The sequence below is a fragment of the Nomascus leucogenys genome, chromosome 16 (assembly GCF_006542625.1).
Source record: "Nomascus leucogenys isolate Asia chromosome 16, Asia_NLE_v1, whole genome shotgun sequence".
Classification (NCBI taxonomy): Eukaryota; Metazoa; Chordata; class Mammalia; order Primates; family Hylobatidae; genus Nomascus; species Nomascus leucogenys.
Genome location: NC_044396.1, coordinates 51479581 through 51503307, shown reverse-complemented (window position 1 = coordinate 51503307; position 23727 = coordinate 51479581). Strand labels below are relative to the sequence as shown.

The 23727-nt window shown below is 35.2% G+C and overlaps 1 protein-coding gene across 3 annotated transcripts in view; it reads right to left on the bottom strand.

Moving 5' to 3' along the window:
* VPS13B (vacuolar protein sorting 13 homolog B) overlaps positions 1-23727 on the bottom strand; it is an 891476-nt gene that overhangs the window by 507926 nt on the left and 359823 nt on the right. For all 3 annotated transcript variants that reach the window (XR_004026232.1, XM_030795363.1, XM_030795364.1), the window contains exon 20: positions 1026-1135. Coding sequence is in view for 2 of the 3 variants with exons in the window: in XM_030795363.1 (XP_030651223.1) it covers positions 1026-1135 (110 nt within the window). In the remaining variant the exon portion in view is untranslated. The remainder of the gene's footprint in view (positions 1-1025; positions 1136-23727) is intronic.

Below are 23727 nucleotides of genomic sequence, written 5' to 3'. Positions count from 1 at the left end.
ATATTGCAAAACTATACTTAAGTTGATGGGAAATTATAATTCAATAAAGCACGAATTTGGCCTCAAAAATTCTTAGTTCTGTCATTTACTTAAAGCTGTGTGACTATATGTAAATGAATCTCAATAAGCATCAGTTTCTTCATCTTTAAAATGAGAATAATAAAACTGTCGGAATTACGTTTAAGTATTCTAGAAACTATAATTGCTTACTTACTACTTTGTAATTTATACCTTTTTAAACAAACACATATTCCAACCTTTTTTGCACCAACCATCCCAATCCCAGGATTAGGTATTCGATGCACACTTGTTGAAAAAACCTAAATATGACAAGGAAATGTAGAGATAAAAATAAAAGCTGGTCAGGTGCTGTGGCTCATACCTGCAATCCCAGCACTTTGGGAGGTGGAGGTGGGTGTATCACTTGAGGTCAGGAGTTCAAGACCAGCCTGGCCAACAGGAGAAACCCTTTCTCTACTAAAAATACAAAAATTAGCCAGGCATGGTGGCACATGCCTGTAATCCCAGCTACTTGGGAGGCTGAGGCATGAGAATCACATGAACTCAGGAGGTAGTCCCGAGAGAATCACATGAACCAGGGAGTGGGCCGAGATCACGCCACTGCACTTCAGCCTGGGAGGCAGAGTGAAACTGTGTCTCAAAACAAAACAAACAAACAAGCCAACATTCATTTACTGAGCAATTCTTATGTATTGCACACCATGAGAATGGACATGTAGACGCTATGAAACAATGAAGACTGGTGAAATAGGACTCCTAAACTAGTTTCTGTTTTGTAAGCCATTGTACAGAAAGCCCCTTTAATAATCAAAGAAACTTTATACTGACATGCAATTTCTCATACAAAAATAAGAGAATGGAATTGTTTGAAAGGGGTAAAGTGGAGAGACAAAGGAAATCTAGTACACTGGTTAAAAAAGAATCCATCAAAAGACATATATAATTCTACTAAATGAATAAGAAAAATATTTGTTAAGAGAAAAAATTATTTAAAAATCTCTTACCTGTTGCATATGTCTACTTGCTCGTTTCTGAGGCTGATAGATGAGCCACGTATATAAGATTGGGTCAATATTAACTGCTAGTCCTTGTATACTGCAAAGAAGTACAGCACCTAAAAGACAAGATTTTTAGATTGTTATATAATTCGTCATAAAAAACAATAAGCTATTTATCACTTTACACCATGTAGGATAGCTACGACCTAATAGACAAACAGTAACAAGCACTGGAAAGGATGTGGAGGAATGCAAACCCTGATACATTGCTGGTAGGAATGTAAACTGGTACACCCACTTTGGAAAATACTATGGCATAACTGGGTCATACTGTAACTATATGCCTTTTTGAGGAAATGTGGGCACTGAAAACTTATGCCCACACAAAAACTTGTATTCAAATGCTCATATCAGCATAATTCGTAACAGCCAAAAAGTGAAATCAATATAAATTTCCATGAGTTGATGAATAAATAAAATGTGGTATTTCCACACAATGGAAAAGTATTCATCCATAAAAAGAAATGAAGTACTGATACTTGCTACAGCATTGATGAATCTCGAAAACATTATATTAAGTGAAATAAGCCTGACAAAGAAAACATATATTTTAGAATTCCACTTATATGAAATTGCCAGAAGAGGCAAAAGCATAGAGACAAAAAGTAGATTTGTGGTTACCAGGGCCTGTGAGAGGGGAGAGTAGAAATAACTGCTAAGAGCTATGTGGTTTGAGAGTGATAAAAATATTCTGAAATTAGAAAATGATTGTACAACCTGGTGAATATACTATAAACCACTGAATCATACAATATAAAATAACTGTATGGAAAGTGAATTACATCTCATTAAAAGTACATTTGTCCATAAAATATAATAATAAGCTCAACTTTTTAGGGAAAGGACAATTTTTATATTGGCCCTGAAAATGGAATACTTTAGGTAAAATATTCCTAAATAACTTTTTCATTATATTAAAAAATTGAATAGGAGTGGTGAGAGAGGGCATTCCTGTCTTCTGCCAGTTTTCAAAGGGAATGCTTCCAGTTTTTGCCCATTCAGTATGATATTGGCTGTGGGTTTGTTGTAGATAGCTCTTATTATTTTGAGATATGTCCCATCAATTTATGGAGAGTTTTTAGCATGAAGGGTTGTTGAATTTTGTCAAAGGCCTTTTCTGCATCTATTGAGATAATCATGTGGTTTTTGTCTTTGGTTCTGTTTATATGCTGGATTACATTTATTGATTTGCGTATGTTGAACCAGCCTTGCATCCCAGGGATGAAGCCCACTTGATCATGGTGGATAAGCTTTTTGATGTGCTGCTGGATTCGGTTTGCCAGTATTTTATTGAGGATTTTTGCATCAATGTTCATCAAGGATAGTGGTCTGAAATTCTCTTTTTTGGTTGTGTCTCTGCCAGGCTTTGGTATCAGGATGATGCTGGCCTCATAAAATGTGTTAGGGAGGATTCCCTCTTTTTCTATCGATTGGAATAGTTTCAGAAGGAATGGTACCAGTTCCTCCTTGTACCTCTGGTAGAATTCGGCTGTGAATCCATCAGGTCCTGGACTCTTTTAGGTTGGTAGGCTATTGATTATTGCCACAATTTCAGAGCCTGTTATTGGTCTATTCAGAGATTCAACTTCTTCCTGGTTTAGTCTTGGGAGGGTGTATTTGTTGAGGAATTTATCCATTTCTTCTAGATTTTCTAGTTTATTTGCATAGAGGTGTTTGTAGTAATCTCTGATGGTAGATTGTATTTCTGTGGGATCGGTGGTGATATCCCCTTTTTCATTTTTTATTGCATCTATTTGATTCTTCTCTCTTTTCTTCTTTATTAGTCTTGCTAGCGGTCTATCAATTTTGTTGATCTTTTCAAAAAATCAGCTCCTGGATTCATTAATTTTTTGAAAGGTTTTTTGTGTCTCTATTTCCTTCAGTTCTGCTCTGATTTTAGTTATTTCTAGCCTTCTGCTAGCTTTTGAATGTGTTTGCTCTTGCTTTTCTAGTTCTTTTAATTGTGATGTTAGGGTGTCAATTTATTAAAAAATTGATTCATGATTTGAAAGTAGGTATTATAATCATTCAAAAAATCATTAAAATTACAACTTTTAATGTTCAAAAGCAAAGAGAAAGAGCAGCCTAGATTAAACGCAGGCCAACATTCTGACATAAAACACAAAGCGGAAGTGTAACAGGCCGCAATTCCAACCAACTAACTAACCTATTTTTGTCCTTTCTGATGAAAAGTAGTTCAAATAGAACTTACCTAAAGCAGAGTATACAATTCTCAATTTATGAGCAGGTTATATACATCTATAAATAAGTTTCTGTAATTATACATATATTTTTAATACAAATATTATTAGCTCCACTAGGATATATGAAACATAAGGGAAGGGATATTTGTCAATTTTGTTATCAACTATACCTGTAGCATATAGGAAATATGCCATCATACTGAATGGGGAAAAGCTGATGCATTCGCCTTGAATACTGGCACAAAACAAGATGCCCTCTCTCACCACCGCTATTAGTCACAGTACTGGAAGTCCTGGCCAGAGCAATCAGGAAAGAGAAAGAAATAAAGCCTATCCAGATAGGAAGAGAGGAAGCCAAACTATCTTTGCAGACAACATGAAAATACGTATCTAGAAAATCCCATAGTTTTGGCCTAAAAAGTCCTTAAACTGATAAAGAACTTCAGTGAAGTCTTAGGATACAAATTCAACATACAAAAATCGTTAGCATTCCTATACACTAACAACTGTCAAGTTTACAGCCAAATCAGGAATGCAATCCATTCACATTTGCCAAAAAAAGAATCAAATACTTAGGAAGACAGTTAACCAGGGAGGTAAAAGATCCCTACAATGAGAACTATAAAACATGCTCGAAGAGATGACAGAAACAAATGGAAAAATATTCCATGCTCATGGATAGGAAGAATCAATATCATTAAAAGGGCCATTCTGTCCAAAGCAATTTACAGATTCAATGCTGTTCCTATCAAACTACCAATGACACTCTTCACAGAACTAGAAAAAACTATTTTAAAATTCATATGAAATGAGAAAAGAGCTTGAGTAGTCAAGGCAATTCTAAGCTAAGAGAACAAAGCTGGAGGCATCACATTACCCAATTTCAATTTATACTACAAGACTATAGTAACCAAAACAGCATGACACCTTTACAAAAACAGACACATAAACCAATGGAACAGAATAGACAGCCAAGAAAAAAGACTGCACACCTACAACTATCTTATCTTCAACAAACCTGAAAAAAACAGGCAATGGGGAAAAGGATTCCTATGCAATAAATGGTGCTGGAATTGGCTACCCATAAGCAAATAATTGAAACTGGACCTCTTCCTTAGACCATATACAAAAATCAACCCAAGATGGATCAAAGACTTAAATAAAAACCCAAAACTATAAAAATCCTGGAAGACAATGTAGAGAACCATTCTGGACACAGGAACAGGCAAAGATTTCATGATGATGATGCCATAATGGGAATGGCATGAGATAAAATGCCAGAATGGGAGAAAATTTTTGCAAACTCTGCATCTGACCAAGGTCTAATATCCAGCATCTATGAGGAACATAAAGAAATCTACAAGAAAAAAAAAAGCAAGCCCATTTAAAAGTGGGCAAAGGACATGAACAGACACTTTTCAAAAGAAGATATACATATGGCCAAGAAGCATATGAAAAAAAGCTCAACATCATTGATCATTAGAGAAATGCAAATCAAAACCACAATGAGATGTCATCTCTTGTTTTTATTATTATTATTATTATACTTTAGGTTTTAGGGTACATGTGCACAATGTGCAGGTTTGTTACATATGTATCCATGTGCCATGTTGGTTTGCTGCACCCATTAACTCGTCATTTAGCATTAGGTATATCTCCTAATGCTGTCCCTCCCCCCTCCCCCCAACCCACAACAGTCCCCAGAGTGTGATGTTCCCCTTCCTGTGTCCATGAGTTCTCATTGCTCAATTCCCACCTATGAGTGAGAACATGCGATGTTTGGTTTTTTGTCCTTGCGATAGTTTACTGAGAATGATGTTTTCCAGTTTCATCCATGTCCCTACAAAGGACATGAACTCATCATTTTTTATGGCTGCATAGTATTCCATGGTGTATATGTGCCACATTTTCTTAATCCAGTCTATCGTTGTTGGACATTTGGGTTGGTTCCAAGTCTTTGCTATTGTGAATAGTGCCGCAATAAACATACGTGTGCATGTGTCTTTATAGCAGCATGATTTATAGTCCTTTGGGTATATACCTAGTAATGGGATGGCTGGGTCAAATGGTATTTCTAGTTCTAGATCCCTGAGGAATCGCCACACTGACTTCACACCAGATAGAACAGCTATTATTAAAAAGGCAAAAAATAACAGATGTTGGCAAGATTGTGGTGAGAAGGCAATACTTATACACTGTTGGTGGAAGTGTAAATTAGTTCAACCATTGTGGAAAACAGTGTGGTGATTCCTCAAAGAGCTAAAAAAAGAACTGCAGTTCAACCCAGCCATCCCATTACAAGGTATATACCCAACACCATATAAATGATTCTACCGTAAAGACACATGCAAACGTATGTTCCCTGCAGCACTATTCACGATAGCAAAGACACGGAATCAACCTAAATGCCCATCAATGGCAGACTGGATAATGGAAATGTGTTATGTATACACCATGGAATACGATGCAGCCATAAAAAAGAACAAGATCATGTCCTTTGCAGGAACATGGATAAAGCTAGAGGCCATTATCCTTAGCAAACTAATGCAGGAACAGAAAACAAAATACCACATGTTCTCACTTATTAGTGACAGCTAAATGATGAGAACACATGGACACATAGAGGAGAAAAACAGACATTGGGGCCTATCAGAGGGTGGAGAGTGAAGGGTGGGAGAAGGGAGAGGATCAGAAAAAAATAACCATTGGTTTATTTTTTAGTACCTGGGTGGTGAGATAATCTGCACAAAAATCCCCATGACACAAGCTTACCTATATTATAAACATGCACTTGTATCCCTGAACCTAAATAAAAAAGAAAGAAAAAGTATCTGCCAGATGGCAGGGGGCTAAAAAAAGTATATGTCAGAATAAACCATAGCTGGTTCTCAGGATAATTGAAAATAGTACATTTGTTCTATTATGTTTTAGATTATTTAAATCAGGAAAATTAGTATTAATAACAAGCCCTATGAAAACTGATATATAAAAAGACAGATAGAAGGATGAAGGAGAAAAAGTAAGAGAAAAAGAAATTTATCCTTTTTTCAAAGCTTTCCACAGAATCTTCAAATAACCAAAATTTGCCATGTATACTCCTATCATGTAGTTCTATTTTTTTCCATGGGCCCAGAACCAGTATAAATCCTTAGGCAGCACGCTCAGACAACAAAAGCAATGTGCCCTCCCAAGGACCAATATGTGTACTGTTGAGCAATGATTCACTCAAGCAGATGTCAGAAAAGAAAGACACAGAAAAACTAAACACAAGATGATTGCAAAATGGGGGTCATAATTAAAGTCAACTTAAAATCCAATTTAATATATACTATATAATTTAACATATATTTCTTACTTTCATAGATTGCAAATTTCTCATAAAGACCTAAATTCTTCTACTTCTCAAGTATCACTTATACACAGAATAAGCATATAAAAATACTATATTAAGAGAAATAAATAGGACTTTTCCAATATGATATCCAGTTTTCAAACAATTCTAGCAGCTCTACTACAGCAAAGACTGTCATCTCCACAGACTAACAAGAATAAAGTAGTATGATATATACAATAAGATTTAATTTGCATTGTATTCTTATTTTATAACAACTCATTCTCCCAAAAAAGGTACTACGTAAGAAAGAGAATTTTCCCCCAATATGAAAAATAGTTTATTAAGACCTTTTGATTTTAAAGCAATTAACTGAACAAGATTTAGAGAATTTAAAAGGTTTATTTAAATTCAGGAATAAATAATTCAATCTCAAGGGTTAAAAGATCTTTCTAAAACCTACGTAGATAAATAAAATTAAAATTAGATTTAAATTACTATGAATTTCTGTCAAATGAGCCCCTTGTACTGTAATTTGTTCTATAACTAGTATCACATAAATACCATATATAATACAATAAAGAAAGCATTCACCAAAGGAAAAGTGAATTACACGAAGAAAGAAGACTTTGAATTCAGAAGACAAAAGATCTAACTCAGGAGAAAAGTGATGGGAATTTCAAGGCTTACAACAGTGAATTAGTCACACGTACACAGAAAGCTTAGTAATAACAAAACACAATTATTAAATACAACGAAATCAAATGTTGCAAAGGAAAGAATAGCTAATCATAAGATACAACGCAACTGTGATGTGAATACTGTTAATAAATGGAATGATATAAATTCTGAAATAATAAATGAATAAACAATTTAATCAATCAAATTTAGGATATAATAATATTCAGAGTATGAGCAAATAAGAACATGTGATGAAGGTTGGAGAAAGTGAAAGATAGCCAATTATTATTTTCCACAGTAAGAAGTCAATAAATAATGCTCCAAAATGAATATTCAGGAAAAAACAAGAAAAGCTATGTTATTTTAAAATATGGAAGTAAAGACCAAAATAATTCCTGAAAATTTGTGAAACTAGTTACAGCTAGAAAAGGAAACATGAAAAAATGAGTTTTGTTGCCCCCCTGCCAAAAAAAATGTAACTGGGATTCTGAAACTTGGGACACCAGGAAAGAGAGATAGATGAGCCTTAGACTTTCTTGTGAAGACCAACAGTCCCCAGTCTTTTTGGCACCAGGAACTGGTTTTGTGGAAGACAATTTTTCCACAGATTTGGGAGGTGGAGGAACGGTTTCAGGATGAAACTGTTCCCTCAGATCATCAGGCATTAATTCAACTCTCATAAAGAGCATGCACAACCTAGATCCCTTGTATGCACAATTCATAATAGGGTTTGCGTTCCTTTGAGAATCTAATGCTCCCAACGATCTGACAGTAGGCAGAGCTCAGGTGGTAATGCTTGCTTGCCTGCTGCTCACCTCCTTTTGTGTGGCCCAGTTCATAACAGGCCATGGACTGGAACTGGTCCATGGCCCAGAGGTTGGGGACCTTAGCTCTAGACATGAGAAAAAAGCAGAAAAAAAGTTGTCTCTTTGAGAAAGTCTCCAATTCACTGTTACGTGACACCCACAAATTATGATCTGTCATTTATGTTTCCCATAACAAAAAAATCAGCAAGCAGTGCAGAAAACAAACCACTGTTAATAACAGTCAAAAATATTAATGAATAAAACATTTAGATCCTCAAGGACTGAAGGTATTAGAATACAGAATATAAAACAGCTATGTATTGTTGCAGGAAGTCAGAGACCCCCATATGGAAGGACCTGCTGAAACCATGACAGAAGAAAATAAATTGTGAAGATTTCATGGACATTTGTTAGTTCTCCAAATTAATACTTTTGTAATTTCTTACGCCTGTCTTTACTGCAATCTCTGAAAATAAATTGTGAAGATTTCATGGACATTTATCACTTCCCCAATCAATACTCTTATAATTTCCTATTCCTGTCTTTAATCCCTTAATCCCATCATCTTCATAAGCTGAGGATGTATGTCACCTCAGGACTCTGTGATGATTGCTTTAACTGCACAAATTATTTGTAAAGCATGTGTGTTTGAGCAATATGAAATCTGGGCACCTTACGAACAGGAAAACAGCGATTATCAGGGAACAAGGTAGATAGCCTTAAAGTCTGGCTGCTTGTGGGCCAGGCAGGACAGAGCCATATTTCTCTTATTACCGAAAACGGGTAAGAGAAATATCGCTAAATTATTTCCCCAGTAAGGAATATTAATAATTAACAGCCTTGGGAAAAGAATGCATTCCCGGGGCGGCGGGGGCGGGGGGGGCTCTAAAATGGCTGCTCTGGGGATGTCCGCCTTATACAGTTGCAGGTAAGGGATGAAACATGCCCTGGCCTCCTGCAGTGCCCCCAGGCTTGCTAGGATTAGGAAATTCCAGCCTGGCAAATTCTAGTCAGACTGGTTATCTCCTCTTGAACCCTGTTAAGATGTTTATCAATGACAATGCGTGCACAGCGGGACACAGAACTTCATTAGTAATTCTAGTTTCACCCTGACCTTGTGATCTCACCCTGACCTTCTGCCTTGTGATCTTTTGTTGCCCTTGAATCATGTGATCTCTGTGACCCACACCCTATTCGTACACTCCCCTCCCCTTTGAAAATTGCTAATAAAGACTTGCTGGTTTTACGGCTCAGGGGGCATCACAGAACCTGCCAACATGTGATGTCTCTGCCAGACACCCAGCTTTAAAATTTCTCTCTTTTGTACATTTTCCCTTTATTTCTCAGACCAGCTGACACTTAGGGAAAATAGGAAAGAACCTACATTGAATTATCAGGGGCTGTTTCCCCCAATAATGTATAAAATGTTTAAAAACACATTTATGAAATCATGAAGATAAACTATGAGAAAGCATCAGCAACAAGTAGATTTTAAAGAAAAATGAAAATCATAGAAATGACAAATTGTTGAAGTACAAAACTCACTGAACATGTTAAAAAGCACGTTAGATGCAGTTGAAGAGAGAATTAAGGAAATGGAAGTACGTAACAAGATAGTTTAGGATATAACCCCAGATTGAAAAATAATGAAACTTTTAAAATGAAGTTAGAGATAGAGAGGTCTGAGTGAGAAGACATAGCATATGTCTTATTGGACTCGAGAGAGATAATAGAGAATGGGGAAGAGGCAATATGGTTTTAAAAAAAGGTAATGGCTGAGTATTTTACAGAAATGTTGAAAGATAATAAACCTTAAATCTAGGAGGCCCAATAAACCCCAAACTGGATAATTAAAATAAATCTACACTAAGCAAAAAAAGAAGTTGTAAACAAGTGAAGATAAAGAGAAGATCAGAAAAGTACTCAAAAAGATAGATCACCTGAGGAAAGAATTTATAAAAGCAAATAAATTTATGACCAACTTCTCAGCCAATAGTAAGTGATATTCATTATATAATTTTAATTCAATACTTACATATATGTTACCTATTTTTGTACGTGCCTAATGTTACATTGAAAAAACAGTAAAGAAAGAAAAAAGATATTGAGTTGATTTTTTAAATAAGTCAGGATTATGTTGTTTTAGATTATGCATCTAAGTACAGGTCATATTATATACATTTTTTAATTATGATGAAAAAATTTCAAAACCTAGTAAACAAAATGGCATATAAATTTAAATGTATGCAAACTGGACAAGATGCAAGTATGTTAAGAAATTACAGATATCCTGCATATTGTACAAATTATTATAAAAGTCTTTTCAGATATGTCTAAAACTAAATGTGTTCAATGAATTTTCAAACAAATTCTCAACATGTGATTGGGACACCATTTTATTTGAGATTTTAGAGAGAGAAAACGGAAAACAAATGTAATAAATATTTTCAAATGGAAAATTAAACTTGAAGGTCTTATTTTATTATAAGTAAGAAGTTAAAAATACTTCACCAAACTATGTAAGTTATATGATTACATTATACCAAAAATGACCTCATGACTTACAGCCAGCCTTAAATTTTATGAATGTTATAGATGATAAAAGAGGGTAATTCATTGATTTAACACCAATTTGGTTGAAATTACAATTTAGAGATAATGTTCTTTTTAATTTAGAGAGAGATTTTCATTATATACTCAATTCACAAGATACCAACCTTTAAAAATAGCACACAAGTTCTAACATATAAATATCTGGGCAATTAGTTTGATACTGAGCTGACACAGACCAGATCCACCACAGATCATTAAAATTTGGCAATATTTTATTCTGTTTAATTTTAGCCTAGGAGACAACTAATGAGAAAAGTGTGGTTTACTGCTCTCCTTGCTGCCCAAATGGCTCACTTATCCACATTCTACTCAGGCTTCACCCATTAGTTAAATCAGGGTGCCACTGTCATTTGCAGTTACATCCTACGCTGAAGAATGAGAGCTGAAATAAGAGTTACAGACCAAAGTTGCACAGTACTAAAATTAAACATACATGCCTCTTGGCAGCTATAGAAGCTTACCAGCCAATGAGACTGACCTATAATATATCAAGTTATATTAGGAAAAAGTATCCTGTGTTTTTTCTTAAACCAATGAATGAGACAAAAAAAACACAAACATATTAATTTACATCTAAGTTGTTAAAACTCACTATTTTTCTACTAAGCAGCTATAGTAAAGAAATTGTAGATTTGTATAGCTCCTAAGAAATTATGTGCTACTCTAATTTTTTAAGAATAATTTGGATAATTTTGGCTAACAGTTAAGGAAACAACAAAAATAAAGGAAAAAAGAATCACTACTTCAAACACAAGCGTAATGTATAAAGGCAAGAGGGGAATCAGAGACTAAGAAATGAAAGAGCAGTGATGAGCTGCCAACTACTAGCAACTTTATCTAGGGGAATTGTCAAATTTAGTATAAATCAATCATAAGATTTGTAGCTTATGTATGTATGGTACAATATATACATGTATGGTATGTGTGTATGGTAGCTCATTACTTCCTCTTCTGGTAGGATGTAGAAAATTGCAAGAGAATTCTATCCCATTGTAGCAACAACAATGAGCCATGTAATCTATCAAAGCTTTTCAACATTCATCAAAGCAGAGTTCCTAAGGGAATCCAATGGATAGAAACTATAAAAGCCAAGGTCTCTTATAGGAGAGAAGAAATGAATAGTGGCTATAATTCTTGGCAGAGTAAGATAAGGAGAAAAGTTGATAAGAAGAAGATAACTGCACTTTAAAAAAAATGTCAAAAGACCCAGTTGGGGGATGCATGATAGTTTAGAATCACTGAGAACTCTAGACACAGGGGATCCTACCCACTTGCCATCTATTTTCAACAGGTGTTGATCAATTGTTCATGAGAATGACAAGAAGCAGGGCTGGAGAGATGAGAAAGACCCCCGCTGAAGTGCAGGCCCATAGAAACGAATAAAGTCTGAGTGCAAAGCAGGAGAATGAAAAGAAATCTCACGCATACTCTAAACCTTAAACTGAGTACCAGGAAGGGCTATCTGTGTCTGGCAGAAAGAAAGAAGCACTAAGAGAGATACCTTCCTAAGGCACAAGTGAACAAGGCATGTGGAATTCTGAAGGTGTATCAGTAGAACTAAGCAGAAACTACAAACCGTACAAAAACAAATATCCTAATCTTGCTCTCAAAAAACACAGGGTCCTGTAGTGAACTTAATATAAATTTTAAAAGAATAAGATATAGCTCAAGTATGGAATAAAAGCCAAAGACCAGACCCAATGGAACTATACTAATGTCATGACAAAAGAAGAGGCATGTATTTTTGTGGACATAAACATTATTTATCATAGGCTCCATTCTCTTTATACACAACATTTGACATTACATTAAAAACTATATAAAAAATATTTAAAAGCCAGAAGAAATGACTCATTATAAAAAGAGGAAACAATCAATACACCAGTCCCAGAAGTGGCCCAGATATTGGAATTATCAAACAAGGACTTTAAAACAACTCTAATAATAATATAGATGTCAAATAATTAAAAAGGGTAGATAATATGTTTGAATTGAAGGGAAATTTTAGCAGAGAGAAAGTATAAAAGAGAGTGAAATGAAAATATTAGATTTTTAAAAATATAATATCAGAGGTGAAAAACTATTTTCCAAACTGACATATATCAACCAATAGATTAAAAAAGCTCAGCAAACCCCAAGAAGAATAAATAAAAAGAAACCAGATCTAGACATATCATCATCAAATAGCAGAAAACCAAACACAGAAAAAAATTTTAAATCATCCAGAAGAAAAAAAAAAAGACACAATACATATAAGGAAATCACGATAAGGATAATTTCTCATCAGAAATAATGGCGGCCAGAAAATAATAGAATTTTTTAAATATTAAAAAAGTCAACCTAGATTTCTATACCCATTGAAAATGTCCTTCAAAGATGAAGACAAAATAAAAGTAAAATGACAGAATTTGTCTTCAGAAAATTTGTGCTACAAAAAACTATAAGATAAATGCTTTAGATTGAAAGGAAATTATACTAGATATAAACTTAATTCTAGAGAAGGAATGAAGAACAAAGGGTAAATATGTTGGTAAAAACAGAAGAGTTCCTTTTGTTACTTTTTTGAAGCAGGGTCTCACTCTTTTGCCCAGGCTGGAGTGTAGTGGCATGATCACAGCTCACTGTAGCCTTGATCTCCCATCTTCAAGTGATCCTCCCACCTCAGGCTCAGGGGCGCCACCATACCCAGCTATTTTTATTTTATATTTTTTGCAGAGACAATGTTTCACTATGTTGCCCAGGCTGGTGTTGAACTCCTGAGCTCAAGTGATCCTTTCACCTCAGCCTCCCAAAGTGCTGACACTGTAGGCGTGAGCCACAGAGCTTGGCCTAACTTAACATTGTATTTCCTTCTATCTGACTTATGTGTCTTATTTCTCATTTGTCACAGAATCCACCAGGAAGATGTAATGGTAACCTCAAACCATGAGTCAGTAATTAATCCTTTAAGATGTTCCAAAGTTGTCCTCTGAATTTATAATCACAATATAAACTACTAAAATAATAAAGGTAATTATAGACAGCTTTGACAATGAAAAGCTCAGAACTTCTTTTTCTTTTTTTTTTTAATTTTACTTCAAGTTGTGGGATACATGTGCAAAACATGCAAGTTTGTTACATAGGTATACATGTGCCATGGTGGTCTCCTGCACCTATCAACCCATCATGTAGGTCTTAAGCCCCGCATGCATTAGGTATTTGTCCTAATGCTCTCTCTCCCATTGCCCCCCAACTCCCAACAGGTGCCAGTGTGTGTTGTCCTCCGTGTCTATGTGTTCTCATTTTCAACTCCCACTTATGAGTGAGAACATGCAGTGTTTGGTTTTCTGTTCCTGTGTTAGTTTGTTCAGAATGATGGCTTCCAGCTTCATCCATATCCGTGCAAAGGACATGAACTCATTCTTTTTTGTGGCTGCATAGTATTCCATGGTGTATATGGGCCACATTTTCTTAATCCAGTCTATCATTGATGGGCATTTGGATGGGTTACAAGTCTTTCCTATTGTAAATAGTGCTGCAATAAACATACATGTGCATGTGTCTTTATAGTAGAATGATTTATAATCCTTTGGGTATATACCCAGTAATGGGATTGCTGGGTCAAATGGTATTTCTGGTTCTAGATCCTTGAGGAATCACCACACTGTCGTCAACAATGGTTGAACTAATTTACACTCCCGCCAACTGTGTAAAAGCGTTCCTATTTCTCCACAGCCTCACCAGCATCTGCTGTTTCCTGACTTTTTAATGATCGCCATTCTAACTGGTGTGAGATGGTATCTCATTGTGGTTTTGATTTCCATTTCTCTAATGACCAATGATGATGAACTTTTTTTCATATGTTTGTTGGCCACATAAATGTCTTCTTTTGAGAAGTGTCTGTTCATATCCCTCACCCACTTTAATGGGGTTGTTTTTTCTCTCGTAAATGTGTTTAAGTTCCTTGTAGATTCTGAATATTAGACCTTTGTCAGATGAGTAGATTGCAAAAAATTTCTCCCATTCTGTAGGCTGCTTGTTCACTCTGATGATAGTTTCTTTTGCTGTGCAGAAATTCTTTAGCTTGATTAGATCCCATTTGTTGATTTTGGCTTTTGTTGCCATTGCTTTTGGTGTTTTAGTCATGAAGTCTTTGCCCATGCCTTCGTCCTGAATGGTATTGCCTACGTTTTCTTCTAGGGTTTTTATGATTTTGGGTTTTACATCTAAGTCTTCAATCCATCTTGAGTTAATTTTTGTATAAGGTGTAAGGAAGAGGTTGAGTTTCCGTTTTCTGCATATGGCTAGGAATACAACTTACAAAGGACGTGAAGGACCTCTTCAAGAAGAACTACAAACCACTGCTCAAAGAAATAAGAGAGGACACAAACAAATGGAAAAAAATTTCATCCTCATGGACAGGAAGAATCAATATCGAAAATGGTCATACTGCTCAAAGTAATTTACAGACTCAATGCTATTCCCATTAAGCTACCAGTGACTTTCTTCGCAGAATTAGAAAAAACTGCTTTAAAGTTCACATGGCCCATATAGCCAAGACAATCCTAAGCAAAAAGAACAAAGCTGGAGGCGTCACGCTACCTGACTTCAAACTATACTACAAGGCTACAGTAACCAAAACAGCCTGGTACTGGTACCAAAACAAATATATAAACCCTTGGAACAGAACAGAGGCCTCAGAAATAGCACCACACATGTACAACCATCTGATCTTCAACAAACCCAACAAAAACAAGCAATGGGAAAAGGATTCTCTATTTAATAAATGGTGCATCTATAATGTTAATACCTTTTTATTAATTCCATTTCCAGAAATCTATGCTAAGGAAATAAATTGCTTAATATTAAAAATTTCCCATAGAACCATCTAAAGGTCCAAAACTGAGGACTGGTTCAACAAACTGTGGTGTTAGCCATGTAACAAAATGGTAGTAGTCTTTTAAAGATAGTTGTGAAGAATATGTGATAATAATAACATTCTTGTGACATTAACAGAGATTTTAAATACAATTTAATAAAGGTCAAATAAGTATGAGTAGAATGAAAACCTAGAAGGATATATGTTTAAAAAAATTTCAAGTGGTTTGTGATTTGGTGGTGAGTTATTTTTCTTCTGCTTTCCATATTTTAATATTCCAAAACCTATTTACTAAAGATATAATTACTTTCACAATAAAAACTTAAGGTTGGGCGCAGCAGGTCACATCTGTAATCCCAGCACTTTGGGAGGCCGAGGTGGGCAGATCACTTGAGTCTAGGAGTTCGAGACCAGCCTGGCCAAAATGGTGAAACACTGTCTCTACTAAAAATACAAAAATTAGTCGGGCATGGTGGTACACGCCTGTAGTCCCAGCTACTTGGGAGGCTGAGGCAAGAGTATCACTTGAACTCTGGAGGCGGATGTTGCCGTGAGATGAGATTGCACCACTGCATTTGAGCCTGGGTGACAGAGTAAGACTCCATCTCAAAAAAAAAAAAAAAAAAAGACCTTCACAAAATATATGTAGACATCTACAGATTTTATGCATTTAGAAGATAAATCAGATTAAGTTATTCTTCTGCCTAAACACTGCTTTACCAATCTACTTTAAATTAAATCCAAACTTCTTACCATAGCCTACAAAGCTATCCTAAGAAGCTTTGTACACAAGCTGATTCTCGCCTCTCTCTGAATTCTCATCCAGTGGCACTCTCCCTGTTCACCAGACTCCAGCTACCCTTCAATATATCAAATTCTTCGCTGTCCCTTCAGGTTAGATCACTTCTCTATGATCTCTTCAGAGAGCCCTGTCTCTTAACACCCTATCAAATTAGGTTTTCCCATTATTTTATATCATATTACCTTACTTGTTATTAATTAACATTTATAATAATGTAATTTTCTGCTTACTTATTACCTCCTCAGATGGAATGCAAGCTCATATCAGAGACCATTTCTATTGTTCAAATTACATCCAATGCCAAGCACAGTGACTGGCACTTAAAAAATATAAAATCTGTTAAATAAATGTATAAATATATTATTATATCTGTCTTTAATTTTCCAAGCAGTTATTACAAAGTGTAGCTCCATTTCATCCAGAAGTACTTATTGTAACGTATGCTTCAAATCAAAGAATACTCCAAATATCACTCAATAAAAGACACACTGTGATTACTAATGACAGGTAAAACTTTTCTGGACTAGTTTCCAATATTTCAGGGTAATACTATTTTATGTATGCTATTCCTTTAGTCTTTATTTGGATTATATAAACAATATAGAATCACTGGGGACATTGTAGAATCAACAAAAAAGGAGGGAGAAGAAAAGGAAGTTTTATTAATCAATATTAACATTTTGCTATAGATGAAACTCCTCATATTTGATGACTTAAAACCCTAGTTGTTTCAACATTGTAGCCCATGAAGTTAGTATCCCCAACAAATATATATTCTAAAAACAACTGCTTTATCTTTTATGAAGAGCCTTTTCCTGTGTCATTTTTCCTGTGTCAAAGTAGATAATACTCTCTAGCATTCCTTTCCCCTTGTCCCAGACAACCCTAACTCTCCAGGTAAGCCTAAATTGTTTCTTATTCCAGTTCTCTGTGGGCTTCCACCAATTCTACACAGGACAACCTGACAGAACCCAGACTCGTGCCCACTGCCTCACAATCACATATAGTTTATTGGGATTATCAATCAAGGTGCTCTCTACTCCTATGCCTTGCGGATATGTATGTGGCTTAAACCAGGTGTCATAAATTGGTCTTACTTGCCTATTTAAATCCATATATATTTCATTTTATCCTATGCATATAATTTGGTCAACATAACAATCCTCTTCCTTCCCTCTCCCTTTCTTTCATTCTTTAACTAACATTTATTTTCAAATTATTGTGCTAGCTACTCATGGTTCAAAGATGAATAAAGAAAAATAGCATTCTCAAGGAACCTTGTGGTGATAGTGGGAAAGAGGGACAGCAATAAACAATTATAAAATAATGGATAGGTACAACTTTAAAACTATAGAAAGGGTAGGGTTAACATGCCTCACAATGAAAGGAAAAGGGACACAGTACAAACAATTTCTAAGTAGAGTCCTAAAAAAGGAGAAGGATTCTGCCAATCATACAAGAAGCAGGAAAGAATCACAGAAACAGACACCACCTTGTGCAACAACATGGAAATAAGGAAAAGTATGATACGTTCAGGAACATAAGTAGTTTTAAAAGGATGGAGCAAAAATACATAGAGAATATGGCTAGATCATGAATGCCTATTCTAGGGAGTTAATCTTTTATTCTGGGAGCATGAAATACAACTAAAGACTTAAATACACCTGGGGAAAAATAAAATCTCAAGTGTGAATTTAAGGAAAATAAAAATGAATGGAGAATGGACTATGGATTGGGGGATTTGGGGTACAAAATAGGTAAACACTATTTAGCACCACTACTTTTAAAATTATTTAAGGCATTTGGGACAAAAATCACAAAGGCATGACCTGAGATAGTAAAAGTCAGATTGAAAAGAGTGACAGATTTCTAAAAATATTTTATTTTAGAGACAGAAATAAGATTCTATAACTAAATAGATTTAAGATACAGGAAGAAATAGTTTGAAGCACTGAGAGGATACAATGGTACAATCATTTATGAAATGGACTAAAAAAATGAATTTGAAGAGAAAGATGAAGATGGTAATTTGGGAAATTATGGATTTTTATGGGACATCTTTACCCATATAAACATATTGAGAAGCATTTAAAATATATAAGCTAACATCGTGTGTGTGTTGGGGTAGGGGGGACACCCAAAGCTAGAACTGCAACTGAACTACAGGGAAGAAAGCAGTTAGGCTAATCGAATTATAACAGAAACCTGAAAAGGAAATTAAGGAATGGTCAAAAGGATAGAATCAGGATACAAAAACTAAGACTATCATATGTCTCTTTCTTCAGCATTTTCAAGAGAATGGTCCAAGCACCAAATGCTAATAAAATTAGGCTTTTAAAAACATTTGATTTTATGAAAAGAACAATAGTCTTCTTACTGGGGTTTTATTTCCCTTGGTTCTCTTTCTTTCCTAATAATTAACAACAGTCTTTGAACTAAATCTCCTTGGAGTGGCATGGTTCATCTCCCTTCCCCAATCCCTTTAAAAATGGAACCAGATGGTTGGGTGCGGTGGCTCACACCTGTAATCCCAGCACTTTGGAAGGCCAAGGTGGGTGGATCACCTGAGGTCACCTGAGGTCAAGAGTTTGAAACCAGCCTGGCCAACATGGGGAAACACTGTCTCTACTAAAAACACAAAAATTAGCTGGGCATGGTGGCATATGCCTGTAATCCCAGCTACTCGGGAGGCTGAGGCAGGAGAACAGCTTGAACCTAAGAGGTTGAAGACAGGCTATTTGAAAATACACACCCAGAGGAGACAAAAGAAAAAAGAGAAGAGTGAAGCACATCTATCTACAAGATCTAGAAAATAAATTCAAAAGGTCAAATCTAAGAGTTATTGGCCTTAAAGTGGAGGCAGGGAGAGATATAGGTGTAGAAAGTTTACTCAAAAGGATAATAACGGAGGACTTCCCAAACCTAGAGTAAGACATCAGTATTCAACTATAAGAGGTTTACAGAACACCAACCAGATTTGACCCAAAGAAGACAATCTTATGAAATTTAATAATCAAACTCTTAAAAGTCAAGAATGAAGAAAGGATCCTAAAAGCAATAGAAAAGAAACAAACTTACAATGGAGCTCCAATATGTCTGGCAGCAGACTTTTCAGTGGAAACTACAGGCCAGGAGAAAGTGGCATGAAATATTTACAGTTCTGAAGGGAAAAACCTTTTACCCTAGAATAGTATACCCTGTGAAAATATCATTCAAACATGAAGGAGAAATAATGACTTACCCAAACAAACAAAATCTGAGAGATTTCATCAACACCAGACCTGTCCTAAAAGAAATGCTAAAGGAATTTCTTCAATCAGAAAGAAAATGACATTAAGCAATAAGAAAACATCTGAACGTACAAAACTCTCTGGTAATAGTAAGCACACAGAAAAAACACAGAATACTGTAATACTGTAATTGTGGTGTACAAACTACTCTTAAGTAGAAAGACTAAAAGATGAACCAATCTAGGACAATAACTACAATAACTTTTCAAGACACTGACAGTACAATAAGATATACATAGAAAAAACAAAAAGTTAAAAAGCAAGGGGGTAAAGTTAATGTGTAGAGTTTTTGTTAGTCTTCATTTTTCTCTTTTTGTTTATGCAAGCAGTGATAAGCTGTCATCAGTTTAAAATAATGGGTTATAAGATAGTACTTGCATGCCTCATAGTGACATTAAATCAAAAACCATACAACAGATACACAAAAAATAAAAGCAAGAAATTAAATCATACCATCATAGAAAATTAACTTCCCTAAAAAAAAGACAGGAAAATAGAAAAGAAGGAAGACCACAAAACAATTGGGAAAACAATAAGAAACGGCAGAAGAAAGTCTTTACTTATTAATAATAACACTGAATGTAAATGGACTTACCTGTCCAATCAAAAGACATAGAGTGGCTGAATGGATATTAAAAAAAAAAAAAACAAGACCCAATGATCTACTGCCTACAGAAACACACTTCACCCATAAATACACTCAAATACAAAATAAAGGGATGGAAAAAGAAATTCCATGCAAATGGAAACCAAAAAAGTACGGGAGTAGCTATACTTATGAAATACATTTCAAGACAAAAACTTTAAGAGACAAAGGGGGTCATCATATAATGATATATGGTAAATTCAGAAAGGGGATATAATTGTAAATTTTAATATACCAAACACTGGAACACCCAGATATATAAAGCAAATATTATTAGAGCTAGAAAGATAGACCCAAATACAATAAAAGGTAGCGACTTCAACACCCGACTTTCAGCACTGGAGAGATCTGTCAGAAAGAAAATCAACAAAGAAACATCAGATTTAATCTGCACTGTAGACCACATGGACCTAACAGGTATTTACAAAACATTTCATTCAATGGCGACAGAATACAAATTCTTCTCTTTAGCACATGGATCCTTCTCAAGGATAAATCATATGTTAGGTCACAAAACAAGTCTTAAAACATTAAAAAAAGAAACCTGAGATAATATCAAGCATCTTCTCTGACCATGGTGGAATAAAACTAGAAATCAGTAACAAGAGGAACATTGCAACATATGAAAATTAAACAATATGCCCCTGAATGACCAGTGGATCGATGAAGAAATTAAAGAGAAAATTGGAGGGCTGGGCATGGTGGCTCACGGCTATAATTCCAGCACTTTGGGAGGCTGAGGGGGGCGGGTCACAAGGTCAGGATTTCGAGACCAGCCTGGACAATATGGTGAAACCCCATCTCTACTAAAAATACAAAAATTAGCCATGTGTGGTGGTGTGCGCCTGTAGTCCCACCTACTTGGGAGGCTGAGGGAGAAGAATCACTTGAACCTGGGAGGCAGAGGTTGCAGTGAGCCGACATCGTGCCACTGCACTCCAGCCTGGGTGACAGAGCGAGACACCGCCTCAAAAAAAAAAAGAAGAAGAAGAAGAGAAGAAGAAAATTGGAAAATTTCTTGAAACAAATAATAATGGAAACAGCATACCAAAACAGCAAAAGCAGTACTAAGGGGGAGTTTATAGCTAAGTTTATAGCTATAAACAAATACATCAAATATAAGAAAAACTTCAAATAAACAACCTAATGATATATCTTAAATAACTAGAAAAGCAAGAGCAAGCAAATCTGAAATCAGTAGAATAAAAGAAATAATAAAGATCAGAGCAGAAATAAATGAAATTGAAATGAAGAAAATACAAAATATCAATGAAATAAAATTGATTTTTTGAAAAGGTAAACAAAATTGACAAAGTTTTAGCCAAAGAAAAGAAAAGATAAGATACAGATAAAATCAAATATGAAAAAGGAGACATTACAACCAATACCACAGAAATTCAAAGGATCATTAGTGGCTACTGTCAGCAACTATATAACAATAAATTAGAAAATCTAGAAGAAATAGATACATTCCTCGTTACATGTAACCTACCAAGATTGAAGCATGAAGAAATACAAAACCTGAACCAGCCAATAGCAAGTAATGAGATCAAAGCTGTAACAAAAAGTCTCCTAGCAAAGAAAAGTCCAGAACCAAATGGCTTGACTGCTGAATTCTACCAAACATTTAAAGAAAAACTAATACCAATCCTACTCAAACTATTTTCAATAACAGAGAAGGTAATACTTCCAAACTCATTCTACGAGGCAAGTATTACCCTGATCCCAAAAAACAGACAAAGACACATCAAAAAAAGAAAACTACAATGGGCGCAGTGGCTCTCACTTGTAATCTCAGAAATTTGGGAGGCCAAGGCAGGGGGATTGCTTCAAGCCACAAGTTCAAGACCAGCCTGAGCAATATGGCGAAACCCTGTTTCTACTAAAAATATGAAAATTAGTTGTGCGTGGTAGCACATGTCTGTAGTCCCAGCTACTTGGGAAGCTGAGGTGGGAGGGTCACTTGAGCCTGGAAGGTCAAGGCTGCAGTGAGCCATGAGCATGTCACTGCACTCCAGCCTGGGTGACAGAGTGAGACCTTGTCTCAAAAACAAAAACAAAAAAGAAAACTACAGGACAATATAATGAATATTGATGCAAAAATCCTCAACAAAATAATAGCAAACCAAATTCAGCAATACAGCAATACATTAAAAAAAAGCATTCATCATGACCAAGTGGGATTTATCCCGGGTATGCAAGTATGGTTCAACATATGCAAATCTACTAATGTGATACATCATACCAACAGAATTAAGGAGAAAACCATATGATCATTTCAACTGATTTTGAAAAAGCATTTGATAAAATTCAACATTCTTCCTCGATAAAAATCCTCAAAAGACAGAGTACAGAAGGAACATACCTCAACATAATAAAAGCCATATATAACAGACCCGCAGCTAGTATCATACTGAATGGGGAAAATCGGAAAGCCCTTCCTCTGAGAACTGGACCATGACAAGGGTACCTACTTCACTACTATTATTCAACAGAGTTCTGGAAGTCCTAACTAGAGCAACTAGACAAGAGAAAGAAATAAAAGGCATCCAAATTGGAAAGAAACAAGTTAAATTATCATTGTTTGCAGATGACATTATTTTATATTTGGAAAAGCCTAAGGACTCCACCAAAAAAACTGTTAGAACGGATAAATTCAGTAAAGCTGCAGGATACAAAATCAACATACAAAAATCAGTAAGATTTCTATATGCCAACAGCAAAGAATCTTTGAAAAAGAAATCAAGAAAGTAATCCCATTTACAATAGCTACAAATAAAATAACTAGGAATAAATTTAACCAAGGAAGTGAAAGACCTCTACAATGAAAACTATAAAGCATTGATGCAAGAAACTGAAGAAGGCACAATAAAATAAAAATATATTTCATGTTCATGGATTAGAAGAATCAATATTGTTAAAACGTCCATACTACCCAGAGCAATCTACATATTCCTTGCAATCCCTATCAAAATATCAATGACATTCTTCACAGAAAAACCAAAAAATTATCCTAAAAATAATATGGTATTAAAAACAGACCCAAAATATGGAATTAAAAACAGACCCAAACCGATTTTGAATAAAAAGAAAAAAGTTGACCATTACCTGATTTCAAGTTTTACTACAGAGTTACAGTAAACAAAATAACATGGCACAGGCATAAAAACAGACATAGACAAATGGAACAGAATGGAGAACCCAGAAACAAATCCATCCATCCATCTACAGTGAACTCATTTTCAACAACGGTGCCAAGAACATGTATTGGGGAAAGGACAATCTCTTCAATGAATGGTGCTGGGAAAACTAGATATTCATAGGCATAAGAATAAAACTAGATCCCATCCCTCTCTCGCCATATGCAAAAATCAAATCCAAGTAGATTAAAGACTTAAATCTAAGACCTCAAACTAT